Below are 15,044 nucleotides of genomic sequence, written 5' to 3'. Positions count from 1 at the left end.
AGACTGTAAATTAGAAGTTTACCTAGTCCTCTTGCCGCTTTTCCATATGCTTTGTTTGTATATCTTCTAAAAAGAGGCCACGTAAAAATATATATATATATATATGTGTGTGTATCAAAGAAAAACCATAGGACATATAGACAAATATTTAGCAAATATGAAAGACTAGAAAGGATTATGTAATATTCTAATTCACCTGCAATGTGCAACAAACACACATGTTATCACTCACTAGTATAACATGTATAATACCAAATTTGTTTCGTTTTTAAATACTTTGGTATTTAATCAATTTGCTTCTACTATAAAGCACATTAATTTTGTTTCACCTGTAGCTTTTAAATATAGATTTTGTAACGTAAGTCCCCAACCTTGACATTATTACAATCGTCTATCATGTCTATGTTTAAACATCTGTTCACGTTTAATAAATAGAAATTCCATAATTTTAATTATCAAGCGAGGCTTTGTTTGAAAATAATCAAAGATTTAAATTCCTTTGAATGCATTATTGCAGTAACAAATACTTTAATATCATGAGGGAAACAACCCGGTTGTCATATTGTAAGGGGGGACGGTAACCCGGTCAATCAACCCGCTTCTTTTTATAGATTGACACATATATCTGTTTCACCATTTTCTACGTTATAAATATTCAAACGTATTCTCGATAAAAACAAATACACTACTGGATTTGACAAATATAAGATATTAATCCGTTCACATTGATGAAGTGATATTATTCAAATGTTTATATTTTTATAATATTCCGCAGATAGTGTTCACTTTAAAGTACATTAATTGAATTTCATTAATTATCTCGTAGTATAATGACCAGGTAAGTCACTTAGTATTTTAAATGGGGTACGGTACGTATAGTATTAATTATTTGTAACACAAAAATGTGTCGCTTACATCGAATGACAGCATTATTCAGCGTCACCTTCTTTTAAAACACAACCTTGCTAACACGGCTTTATTTACAGTAAGATATATTGTTTTACATTTTTGTTTCACTAATTAAACACAAATTTCTTTTAATTAATCCACATTTGAGAACAGCTTATTTCATTCAGACCTATCGAATCTATAGGCTCACTTATAAAGCATTGGTCAAGGAGAAATCAGGGGGGTTCCAATTAAATAGATTGAACTATCCGGATAAGTTCTACCGTATAAGTATAAGACTCATATATTGGATAGAACTGTCCAAACCTGTTTTAAGGTAGAACTATCAGAATCAGTTTTACAGTAGAACGGTGAGAATCTGTAAAATGAAAAAAAGATCGTTCAGGTCCAGTAACAAAGGGTAGAACTATTAAAATCAGTTTTTTTTTACAGCAAGACTATCAGAAACGTTAATAGGGTAGAACTGTTTGCGCTATAAGGTGAACTGCATGCACCAATGCTTTGGTATGTTTTGCTTTTTATCAATCTGAATTGTCTATTCCTTTTCAACTGTGTTTAATAGTTAACCTGTTCTTATAATTCACTTTTTCAGGAAAGTGAGATTTTCAAACAACGGCTTATTCCTGATACATTCTGTTTTGTTCTGCCTCACTCAAATTGGTTTGCCCTTAATGCAGTGTTTCTCGTTTGTCAATTTACATCATACTTGTTTTTGGTTGCTGTTTTATAAATACATCAGGCCGTTCATTTTCCTTTTCATTTGAATTGCTTTATGAGGGTCGTAATGAGGGTACCTTCCTAACGAAGAACGGTAAAACTTCTTGCCAAATGACAAACGGTAATTTTTGGTGTATAACGGAAAATATATACTTTTTTGGCGATTAAAACAGCGACTGATTTTAACGAATCACGTCAATTTTTTTCCAAAAATGACAGTAATGATAATTATTTGAGACCTCTGTCGAATCACGATCAGGAAATTTTGACGAATCACGGTAAAATTTAACCAATTTGACGCTAACGGTAGCCGAAAATGATTGTTTGACGCCTGAAATTAAAGGGCATTACTACCTTCTTTTATATATTGTTATGTCTGAGTCATTTTAGAGTTTTCAATGTGGTGACGATTTTGTACATCACTGAAGGCATGATGACGAGCAATTGACATACACGTTATTAGGTTGTCTTATTAGTGATCACAATTCTATATTTTATACTTGTATATTCATAAGCTCACACAAGTACAAATTAAACTGATTGCAGTATACACATTAAACTATTCAAAAGACATTTTTAAAGATCGGCTTTATATCCACTAAATTAAAAGCAACATTTTATCAAAGACAACACAAAATGCAACAGACGATCAAAGTCCTTTAAAATAAGTAAAATAGCAAATCTATAATGTAGAAAAGTTTAATGTGCGGTGTCTAACCAATATCAATCTGAAGATACTCTTTTATTTTATATGTTCGAAGTATGTAAGTAAAACGTGCTGTTATCTTATTATGTACTAGTTGTATGGATACTTAACACTGCAAACAGCTTATTTATACATGCATATCACTGAGAAACTAAATACAATACCGCAAAGCTCATTAAACTAAAAACAATACATTTCGGAACACTTTAATTTAATTGGAAGGTGTGTGTGTGTGTGATGCAATTTGGTTGATATGTGGGCGAGTACACTAATTAATGCAACAAGTTTGAGACATAAGTTTGCATTTAAAATAAAAACAACACATTTTCTACTGATAAATGATAAAGTAGACACTCCCTCGATAAGAATTGATGAAACTTAATAATAGTGCTGTGTGTTAGCATTGCTAGCCTTTGAAAAAATATATATATTAGTGAATCAAAAAAAATATTTAACGCATGCTCGTAGCCACGTTACATTATAGAACTTCTATTTAGAACTTTATCATGTTGATACGACCTTTGAACTTTTTTATTTGAGCATCTCTCATGAGTCTTGTTGGACGGAAAAAGCGTCTGACATACACAATTATCAGATGGTACCGTTAACAGTGATGTTATTTCAGGACAGACTGACATGATATCAAGTTATTGTTTTCACTTTTAGTTTGAACGAAAAATTTGGTATATGGCCACTTATAGCAGTATAGAGCACAATGATATGAAATCAGGTTATTGTTTTCACTTGTAGTTTGGATGATAAATTTGGTATATGGCCACTTATAGAGTACAATGGATGGAGATATTTCCCTCTTCCTAGTATGGTTGGAGATGTTGGTAAAAGGTTACAGCAGATGAAAGATTTTAATTCAAGAGATGATGACGTCATCCTGGCTTCCTGTTATAAAGCAGGTTAAAAATCTTTAAGACTTAACAAACCGATGTATGGCATAATTAGATGTGTTCTTTAAAAGAACTAGCTAGATTGCTGTTAGCCTATCAAAATAACGTATAATAATGAAACATACATGCATTGTAATTATTATAATTTATAGAATTAAAGTAGAAAAAACTCACGTTTGCAATCACACAAACAATGTGGACTGATATAAAATTATACATAATAAGAAATGTCATGCATTACAATATCATAAAACCCGTAAGTATGTAAGTCAAAATTAATAGCTGAACACCGCCATGTGCCTGAACGGAGTCTCGAATCATGTCAATGGATATGTCAACATATATCTTAATGTGTAATGTCGTTGAGGACATTTTTTTTTTGGTGATTGCAAATTTTAAACGTTTTGAGTTTCAAATTTTGATATTCTGGAATGCTGCTAAGAAACAAAATGATAAAATTGTGGAATGATGATTAAAAGGTATTTACCCTGTGATTTGAAAACTGTTAACATAGGTTATTGTAGCATTTATAATTTTTACACATTTATTTGCAGGAACACATTGGATACATGAAATAACTTCGATGCTCTTAAATCAGACAACAGAGTACAACACAAAGCACTGGACATCTCTAAATCTACAGTTAGAATGGCCAGAAGATTACAAATTCGCAGAAGCAATGTCGGAACAAAGACTTCTACAGTCTCATCTACCATTTGAATGTCTGCCAACAGCACATATTAACAAAGGCGCCAAAATTATTTACGTGAGTCGAAACCCAAAAGACAGAGATGTGTCCATGTACAATTTTCTACATGGAAAAATAGGATGGCCTGACATGACATGGAATGAATACTTCGACAAATTTGTTTTAAATGGTATTTTGTTTTAAATATCTCTTTGTTTTTTAATTTTCCTAAATTTTAAACGGACAAATCATATTTTAGTATTTGCTATTACTTGCGATTGTCGTCAGTATACAAACTATAAAAAAGTAACAGATGCAGCGAACATAACGAAGATTGGAGATTAAAAAGGGATACTTTCTATATATCGACGGTAATAAAACTGCCATTCCAGTTAAAAATTAACATGTTCAAAAACGCAAATCCATCATATTTTTAATGTTCATTTACATATATGAACATAACCAAATAAAAACTAGAATAAATAGAGGCAACAATAGATAAAAAAAAAGTCACAACTCGAAGGAACTCTAGAATAGTAAGGTAGTTTCCATGACAAGTTATTTATTTTCAGCTAAACTAGTTGGTCATGTCGTACAGTACATTTAAGGAATGACTGTAATTAATTTCTGTCTATGAAGAAATAACATAAAAAATTTGGTGCACACTGAATAACGCGCGTAGCGGGTTATTTGACAGTGTGCACCACATTTTTTTATGTTATTTCGAATAGACAGAAAAAATATTACAGTCATTTCTTATAATTTAATTCTAAATTCCATTTCAAACCGTAGAAAACCATGAAAAAACGTTGATGACGTCACGGTCACATTACTAAATTATGTCTATGGGCTGATAAAAAAATATCGTCAGCCAATCAGAAGACGCGTTACATTCAAAATTAAATTATTGCAATATGTTTAATCTTATTTTCCAGATGATATATATGGAGGTTGGTTTAATCATGCTAAGCAATATATAGATGCAATTAAACATAAAAAAGCAAACATATGCCAAGTTCTTTATGAGGATATGTGGTTGGTACGTATTTCTTTTTTATGTGGAACATCTTAATTTGATAAACACAATAAAAGTAAACTCGCGTGCTTATTTAGTATACTAGTGGTGTTTTTTCTTTAACACAATACTTGTAAAATATAATCTTGTACATAAACGGGATTATCATTTAGTACATTGCAGCATGATTGCATAGAGTCAATTATACATAGATAGTTATACAACTTTTAAAATGACGTATTTTAGAATGTTTACCAATAATTATTTCGAAAACTATAATAGATAGTTTAAACATATTTTAATGTTAAAAAATAATATATGGATTAGACACAATTGTTTCGACTTAGTAAAGTCTTCTCCTATAATAGAAAGATAGGTATATAGAAACTGTAAAAGCTATACATAAGGTCACAAATAACATGTTAGTTTAGAATATTCGTGAGTTGTTATTTTTTTATCAACATAGATCAAAATGAGCAACACAGACCCTTTAGAGCCTTTATTCGTTTCGTATTGACACTGACCTGCCGATACTCAATCGTTTTCCTTCTTTCAAAATTTATATGTAGAAATATAGAAAACGAGTAATAAAACACTTGAAGTAAACCGTAACTGAGTGCAATAGACCACACGTCAACTATGCGCACCTTTGTGGCGGCATTTATCAGATAAGGGGGTCGCCTGTATCCTTGCACCTTTAACTTTCATCAAGCGTCTTAGTAATCGTCATTGTGCAGAATAAACTAGAAATAATATTTGTTCTGTAGGTACCTAATCACAATTCCCTTATGGTAGCAGTGTTGAATATCAATTGTAAGAATTTAATTTCAAAATTATATAATAATGCAATATAGCATTCTCAATTTTCCCACCAATCGCTCAACAAAGGAACGGAAGTGACGCCGCCCCTAAACGCACGAATGATGTTCATTAAAACCAACGTTTTCGGCGGATTTGCAACGAACTCGAAAGTTGTCTATTGTCATCGAGTGGCTTAAGAGAAAAGTTCAATTACGAACTCTACTTTTTACATGTAACACCCCAACGATTCTTCAAGGCTCAAATATATAACGTAACTTGTAATATATGTATTCCAGGATCCAATAAAACATACCACTAGACTGGCAGATTTTCTAGAGGTTCCATATGACGATACCTTCATAAAAGAAGTGGTAAAGAAATGTTCATTTCATGAATTGAAGAATAAGAAGATCGACATAACAGTTACAATACATCCAGAGGGAAAGTCTACATTGTTCCGGAAAGGTAATATACATCCAGAGGGAAAGTCTACATTGTTCCGAAAAGGTAATATACATCCAGAGGGAAAGTCTACATTGTTCCGAAAAGGTAATATACATCCAGAGGGAAAGTCTACATTGTTCCGAAAAGGTAATATACATCCAGAAGGAAAGTCTACATTGTTCCGAAAAGGTAATATACATCCAGAGGGAAAGTCTGCATTGTTCCGAAAAGGTAATATACATCCAGAGGGAAAGTCTACATTGTTCCGAAAAGGTAATATAAGGGGATCCATTAGTAGTTTCCATGTGGGAAACTATCAGACCAATCTATTTGATGTCTGAGGGTTTTAGCTGTTCCCCTAATGGATCGGTAGTTTCTTTCCGAGATCCTTTATCATAGGATTTTCGGCTTTCCTCTACCAGGAATACAGCTGGGCATTTAGCGGTATCGGTTTGGATTCCAAGTATGTCCTCTCCGGTTTCCCGTTCGTTGTCTAGGCATTTGTGCGGCATCCGGGGTGATCTTATCCCTTATTTTGTATATAATGTTTTTTTTTATATTATGCATTTTTTATATTTTTGAGGATGAGTTAGTCAGGTGAGTGGATGTGTTCGTATGCTTATTACGTTGTACTTATTGTTTTGGGGAAGGTTAACTTTCTGGTTGTAAGACCCGTCACGGCCAGGCTGGGAGACTGGATAGGCAAATGCTCACATTAAATCTGTACCGATACAGTGTGTTAAATGTCTTCCTTTTTACACCATAACCCATGGTGGTGCTCCTACTAAAGGAGGGAGATACGGAACATACATACATACATACATCCAGAGGGAAAGTCTACATTGTTCCGAACAGGTAATATACATCCAGAGGGAAAGTCTACATTGTTCCGAAAAGGTAATATACATCCAGAGGGAAAGTCTACATTGTTCCGAAAAGGTAATATACATCCAGAGGGAAAGTCTACATTGTTCCGAAAAGGTAATATACATCCAGAGGGAAAGTCTACATTGTTCCGAAAAGGTAATATACATCCAGAAGGAAAGTCTACATTGTTCCGAAAAGGTAATATACATCCAGAGGGAAAGTCTGCATTGTTCCGAACAGGTAATATACATCCAGAGGGAAAGTCTACATTGTTCCGAACAGGTAATATACAATTACAATACATCCAGAGAGAAAGTCTACATTGTTCCGAAAAGGTAATATACAAAAGTAGAATTCTAAGCAAGCTATAAAAGTAGGTTTAATCCACATTTTTGTACTTAAGAAAATACCTGTAACAATAGTTATCAAAGGTACCAGGATTATAATTCAATACGCCAGACGCGAGTTTAGTCTCCAAAGACTCATCAGTGACGCTCAGATCAAAATAGTTAAAAACCCAAACAAATACAAAGTTGAAGAGCATTGAGGATCAAAAATTTCAAAAAGTTGTGCCAAATAAGGCGAAAGTAATCTATTAATATGATAAGAAATACCTTAGTCTTTCGAAAATTTTAAAGTTTTGTAACAGGAATAAGACAGTTGTTGTCCATACGTTTAATGTGTATGCGCTTTTGATTTTGCCATCTGATTAGAGACTTTCCGTTTTGAGTTTTCCTCGATGTTCAGTATTTTTGTGATTTTACTTTCTACAATGCTGCAGGAGTTTTTAAAACTGTGTGTTCTATCAAATAAACTCATCATAGATACCAGAAATAAAATTTGATATGTACGCTAGACGCGCGTTTCGTCTACAAAAGACTCATCAGTGACGCTCGAATCAAAAATGATTGAAAGGCCAAATAAAGTACGAAGTTGAAGAGCATTTAGGACCAAAAATTCCTAAAAGTTTTGCCAAATACAGCTAAGGCAATCTATTCCTGAGGAAGAAAAGCCTTAGTAAATGCATTTTGTATAAGTAAGTAATTTTATTGAAATAAAGTCCCAACATTGGACATGTCTTTATTTCTTTACAATCTGATCAAAATACCGACCATTTGTTCACATTATCATTGTATATTTCCCATATGTTATTGAACTTTATCATAATTCGTATACTCCATTCTGTTGGGATATACAACCTAGCTTGAGAGTGCATTTCTTTCTAACACAAACGATGCAAACGGCTAAGCGCGCACATGTTTTCATCATTTCTTTCAAACATACGTTTGCAAAGTTTAAATAAACGTTGACCAACTATGCAAACGATAAAAGTGCGTCTGCAGTTTGTCGTTTGTGTGTACGAACGCTATATGTGTTTCTTACTTCAACCTGATTAAACGAAGTATTTGTAAAAAGTCTAGTTACCAACAGCATTTGCGTGCATTATTGAAAGTTAAAACAGGGTCAGTAAAGACTTATTAAACGATGCATTTGTTTCTACTTTTGTAGAGTTTAGAAAACAACAACAAACGCGACACGACGTTAACAAAGTTTTGGTTAGAAAGAAATGCGGCCTTATTCTAATTTAATTGAGTCGTTTTGAATGAGATGAATTAAAAGATACGTGTATTGTATTTGAAGCTTTGCGGACGTCTACCTGAAGATTTACTGATGCGTATCGGATACCGGTAAATGGATATTTGCGACAGTAAAACTATCGATGGACGTCCGCTAGTAACTCCTGAACTATTATTCTAACCATTTTCTATCATTCTATTACATCTTTTTTTCAGGAAAACTCGGTGACTGGAAAAACTGGTTTACGGTCTCCCAGAATGAACAGTTTGATGCATTATATAGAAAAGAAATGAAGAACGTCGATGTTAACTTTGTTTTTGAACCTTCTGGTCAAATTTGATTTATAATATAATATAATATAATATAATATAACCAGCATCATATATAGGCCTTACGGTGGCCTATACATTTGTAGTTGTTAATTTCTGTGTCATTTTGGTCTCTTATGAACAGTTGTCTCATTGGCAATCGTACCACATCTTCTTTTTTTATATCATATGTATATACTGGGGGGGGGGGAGTTTATCCAAATAATCCTTTTTGTTATAATAAATCATATAGGTATAGCACTACTGTTTTTCTTGATTTGAATATTTAAGTCGTACATAGAAAATAGAATTGAAAGTTGAACCGTTGAATATGTCAAAGTGACAACAATCCGACCAGAGAGCAAGAAACATTGAAACGTCATTGTTAAAACTTAATTTTCGTTAGTTTGTGTTCTGTTTTGAAGCGTAAATTCATAATACGCCAGCATGAAAAATGTTGCAGTTGATTTTAATTTCACAAATGCGCCAACATAAACTTTGTTGTTTTATTGATTGTGTAGATAAACTCATCATAGATACCAGGACTAAATTTAGTATATACGCCAAACGCGCGTTTCGTCTACAAAAGACTCATCAGTGACGCTCGAATCCAAAAAAGTTAAAAAGGCCAAATAAAGTACGAAGTTGAAGAGCATTGAGAACCAAAATTCCTAAAAGTTTTGCCAAATACAGGTAAGGTGATCTATGCCTGAGGTAGAAAAGCCTTAGTATTTCAAAAATTCAAATTTTTTATAGTACATGCACTATATAGTGTGCAATTTTGACGATCAAGTACAAATTAAAACTATAAATACAAAGGTAGTGAAATGAAAACACCACTGTTAAGAATCGCAGGACCCACCTGCACCAGGAACGCCCAAGACCGAAAACCCTTTCACTGGATAATAAAATACTGAGTCATACCAGATAGTATAGTACATCGCAAAAAGATGAGACGTTCTTTGATATAACCTTGGGTCAATCAAGACTTTGTACCTTTATTTATGGCATTGTTACCTATTGTGTCTGTTTGTTTTGTTCACGCATCATTATCAATATTATTAAATTTGATGCGACTGTCGTACAAGTGAGAGGTTTAGCACTATAAAACCAGGTTCAATCCACCATTTTCTACATTTGAAAATGCCTGTACCAAGTCAGGAATATGACAGTTCTTGTTCATTCGTTTTTGATGCGTTTTGTTATTTGATTTTGCCATGTGATTATGGACTTTCCGAAATGATTTCCCCCTACGTTCAGTATTTTTGTGATTTTACTTTTTTTCTGTTACCAGAAAGCGAGGACGTTAAATAAAAAATTTGGAAACAGCACTAGCGCTTCAATACCGTTACAGTTGAACAATATACATTCAATAGGCGGGACCTGTTGAAGCATTGTTGCTAGGTGATGAAATGTTGAATTTCAAAATTGAAATCATCTCGTTTCAACTTATTACTGAACTTTTCTTATTCTTATATCAGCAATGTTTCTTCAAATATATGTTAATACCAAACAGATCAAAGCAGCTAGATCGGTTAATTTTCACATACTAGTACATAAGATAAGATAAGATAAGATAAGAATTTTATTAATCTAATCAAGAACCCATAAAGGGCATCATTTTACAACACAACACAATATGATTGGAAAAAGCAAAACAGAAAACTAATACATACTTTAACGTTATGAACAGGATCAGAGCCTAACACAACACGTGTTTTATATAACTATTATATTAAATCTTATAACAATAAAATACTAAATTACTTCATATATTTTGTTTACATCTGGATCTTATTTCTAACCCTTTAATAATGTAATTTCCTAGGCACATGAGAGTTGGTAAATGCTCATTTGTGAACAGCCAGAAATATTTCTTATCATTAGGTAGTTCTTTAAAATTAGTACAAAAAGTTGTAGCTTTATCATATAATAATTTCCTCTGTTCATCATATAATGGACAATTTACTGTAAAATGGGTCTCATCTTCAATAGAATTTGATCCATGTGATAAGCAATGATGACATAGACGTTGAGTTCTCTCTATGTATTTTTTATTATATCTATCTTTCTCAATTTTAAGATCATGAGCACTTATTCTCATTTTACATATAGCTCTTCTTATACATTAAATCTTTAATTGATAAATAGGCCTCCTTTACAAAGTCAGTCTTGAGGTTGAAATAATTCTCTAATTTGCTATTACCTTGTGATAAGGTTTCAGATCTTTTGACCAACCAAAATGTTTTGAAACTATTACAAAGTTTACATTTTACAAATTTAATTAATTTATTGAGCTTTGTATCTAAATTTTGTATATCAAGTGATTGAAGTACATATTTCATAGATGAATACCAACAATTAATGTTTTCTGCATCTAAAATTTTATTACAAACATAAGCATCATAAAGTAACCCTGTGTCCAACTTGTTAAGCCTGTGTACATATTTTACCATAGATATAATGACAGAAAAATATATATTGATCATGTTCTTTCCTTTACTAATTCTTTAAACCTTTCTGTTCCCATGTTATATCAAGAGACCTTAACATCGTTCGTGACCGAGAGATAACATTATTTTTAGCGGTAACACGAACGGACGGTCTCACTAATTAGCGACAACAAGAATTTTAGCGACAAGAAGCGTCAACAAGCGACAAGAAGCGACAACAGGGTTTCAATTTCCTTTTGGGCAAGGCAAAAAAAGGTTACGACTCGAACTTGATAAATGCATATTAGAAGTATTATAATTATACTATACTATAGTGGACACGTCTGGTCATGATATTCCCTTGGGCAAGGGTAAATATTGAAACGCACTTATTTTGTCACATCGCCGTGTCAAACTGAATCCCTTGGGAAAAGGGGTTTCCTCTTGGGCAAAGGAAATAATAAGGGAAGTTTTACCCTGCAATATTAGTCTTACACTCTAAAAATGTCTATCTATATAATAAAACATTTTAATTAGACATAATTATCTGCTCGTATATTTAAAATAAAAACATTAAATACAAATTTCTTTATATCTAATAAAACAAAAATGTTTTCTTGTCGCTAAATAGTCTTCTTGTCGCTTCTTGTCGCTAAAATAATTCTTGTTGTCGCTTGTTGACGCTTGTTGTCGCTTCTTGACGCTTGTTGTCGCTAATTAGTGAACGGACACCAAACGGATGAAAAAATAAGTTTTTCGTTGACAAAACTGTTATCTGTTGGGAGTCCGTTGATGTACTGACCAAATAAAACGGTTGCGAAACGAATAAATAACGGGCACACACAGGATATGCAAAGTACAAAAAAACAGAAACGTACCGGACAGAACGGAGGCCGAACGTACATCCGACGGACGAGTACCGCATAAAACGGACATCTAACGGATGCCTACCGGATGACACGGATAAACAAGATGTGCGGAAAGATTAAAGGCGACAATGATAATATATGTAAATCGCAGAAATATTCAAAAAGTTTCCATGTAAACTGGTTTTGGTTTGTTCTTCAAAATTCCGCCAAAGGGTATGTTCTGGCCTGAATAAGAGCTGATTGATAGTGAAGACGTCTTCTTACTCTGAGATCAATAACGAAGAATGAGCATTCATGACACTCAAAAATCTGACATACCTATTATTGGCATTTCTGACTCGAATCTTTTTTATCGGCAGGTACCCGTTTCACATCCGTTCATCGTCTGTTTTATCCGGTATACGTCCGGTAGAAGTCCGTTTCACATACGGTTAACAACCATTTCATCCATTAAACGTACCGGGTGTACAATGGACACATCATCCGTTGAACGTCCGTTCAAAATTTTTAACATGCTCAAAATTTTCCATCGGACAGAATAGACGTCACGGATAAGGTGGACACTGAACGGACATGAAACGGAAATGTATCCGTTCAGCGTCCGTTCGCGCTATACGTTAATGTGTGACCGGGGCTTCAAGAACCTAAATATCGTCCTCAGTCAATTCTGAAATGGAATAAGTGTCGTAACATCATCAACGACTCACTCCATCCTTACTGCTCTAAATGGATACAACGAAAAAAAGCTGAATAGAAATCATTAGATTCTTTCTTTTTTATTCGGTAAGGAACATGGATGATATACATGTAAGTATTATGTGTCCGGACTGATAAGGCTGCAGTGGCGGATCCAGAGGGGGGGGGGGTTCCGGGGGTGCGCACCCCCCCTTTATTTTTGCCGATCAATGCATTTGTATCGGGACATATGTTTTGCACCCCCCCCCCCCCCTTTGCCCTGGGTTAGCACCCCCCTTTCGAAAATTCCTGCATCCGCCCCTGGGCTGATAGCAATATCATTATTGTTTGACGTAAATTTTACATTGAGGTACTTAAAAAGGAGGTCACCAATCCACCAACATTCCAATTGACTCCATTTTTGGAAAATGACATATATTACAGTAACAAACATACACTTTTAGCTACCTTTTTACAAGCAGAACTAACTACAATGAAAGTTCTAACTATATGTAATGGCTTCCGAAGCTGCACAAAATCCTTACAAATATAGATTTATTTCGTCATCAAGAAATTGTTCAACTACTTAACTATCTATTATACTTATAGCTAGTATACTTGGTTCAATCGCATACTTGGTTCAATCACATACTTGGTAATATTTTTGTTCAAATATGGCCTTTGAAAATAGTGAAATTATTTACTTTAGGAGTGTAAAAGAAAAGAATTCGTTGGAAGTACTTGTTAAATTGCATAGTTATATAAGTGATTTCGAATCTGTTCAAATTTTTGATTTCCCTACCCTATGGACCACTTTGCCTAAAATAATTCACACACCTGATTAATAAATGGACATTTAAAAAGTCGAAATGCGAATACATATGTTCAATCTCTTTTAGATGAATTTTTAGTAACAACAAACAAAAGAACTATGTCAATTGGACCTGTTTTCACACTATAACTCCCTTTGAATTTTTATTAGATAACATTTTTGTTCTCTATGGAGATTCTGTAAAATGTAAAATTATCGGAATTTTCGTGGGGACTAACTGTGCACCACTTATTGCGGATCTGTTTCTGTATTGTTACGAGTTACAATGTATGACTAAAATCAGCAAAGACCCATCGAAACAACATCTGATTTAAAATCTAATAACACTTTTAGATATTCAGATAATATATTGGTTTTCAATAATGACGACTTCAGTATGTACATGTACACTAAAGAGATTTGCCTACCGACTGAGGACCACCTTCGGGTGCGGGTTTTTCTCGCTGCGTTGAAGACCCATTGGTGACCTTCGGTTGTTGTCTGCTAGTTGGTCGTTTTTTTTTTTTTTTTGTCTCTTTGGCATATTCCCCATTTCCATTCTGATTTGGTCCCTTTAAGGTAGCACAATACAAAGATTTTATAACTCCAACTCCCAAGTTTTAAAATGCTGTAACTTTCTTAATAATGCTTGAAAATTTATAAAAGTGGTAGTTATGGATAGCTAACAGATTACTCTTTCAAATAAATGAAATGTTAGTATGATGCAACAATTATGTAACCAATTTTAATGTTAACTGTGTCTAAAATATTTTTCCTCAAATTTCCACTTTCAATTGAAATTAGCTTCCTCATAGGTATTTCTAGAGGATTGATTTTATTATATGTTGTTCCTATGGCCATTATCTACAAAAGGGTGTCTCAGATTTCAGATAAAATGTATAGAACAAATTTTACACCTAATTAAGCATTATCTTCTTTTATGTGGTAAGGATGTTCACACTAATTAGAGATTTATGAGAGAATGAAATACCATAGAGACAATTTGATATAAAGTTTTGAAGCCCATGCTGTGTTGATTAAGATTTCGTTAAAGTTTTCTGTATAGTTAAAGAGATGAAAGAGCTAAATTCGTTCATGTGAACTGACCGAGATTTTGCCACTAATTACATAATAATTGATTATATAATGATTACATAATAAAAATATTGCATTCATTTAAAAGTTAAATCTTTTATCTATTTATATATACCTCTTTTATTATTTTGTATGCATTCATAAGAAAGTTACAGCATTTTAAAGGTTAGTGATTGGAAGTAAAAAAATCTTTGTTTTGTGTTACCTTAATATACCGGTATCCTCTT

General features: G+C 33.2%; 1 protein-coding gene across 1 annotated transcript; it reads left to right on the top strand.

The window, feature by feature from the left end:
• The first annotated feature begins 637 nt into the window (after positions 1–637).
• Positions 638–9,346, top strand: LOC143052718 (sulfotransferase 1C4-like). The gene is made up of 6 exons (XM_076225816.1): positions 638–838; positions 3,083–3,243; positions 3,789–4,112; positions 4,858–4,961; positions 6,035–6,203; positions 8,843–9,346. Exons 1-6 carry the CDS (start codon positions 831–833, stop codon positions 8,965–8,967), a joined length of 891 nt encoding a protein of 296 aa, XP_076081931.1. The 5' UTR covers positions 638–830; the 3' UTR covers positions 8,968–9,346.
• The last annotated feature ends 5,698 nt before the right edge of the window (positions 9,347–15,044 follow it).

Source organism: Mytilus galloprovincialis, chromosome 11 (genome assembly GCF_965363235.1).
Source record: "Mytilus galloprovincialis chromosome 11, xbMytGall1.hap1.1, whole genome shotgun sequence".
Lineage (NCBI taxonomy): Eukaryota > Metazoa > Mollusca > Bivalvia > Mytilida > Mytilidae > Mytilus > Mytilus galloprovincialis.
The sequence above is the reverse complement of the archived record's forward strand: the minus strand, read 5'-3'. Positions and strand labels throughout refer to the sequence as shown.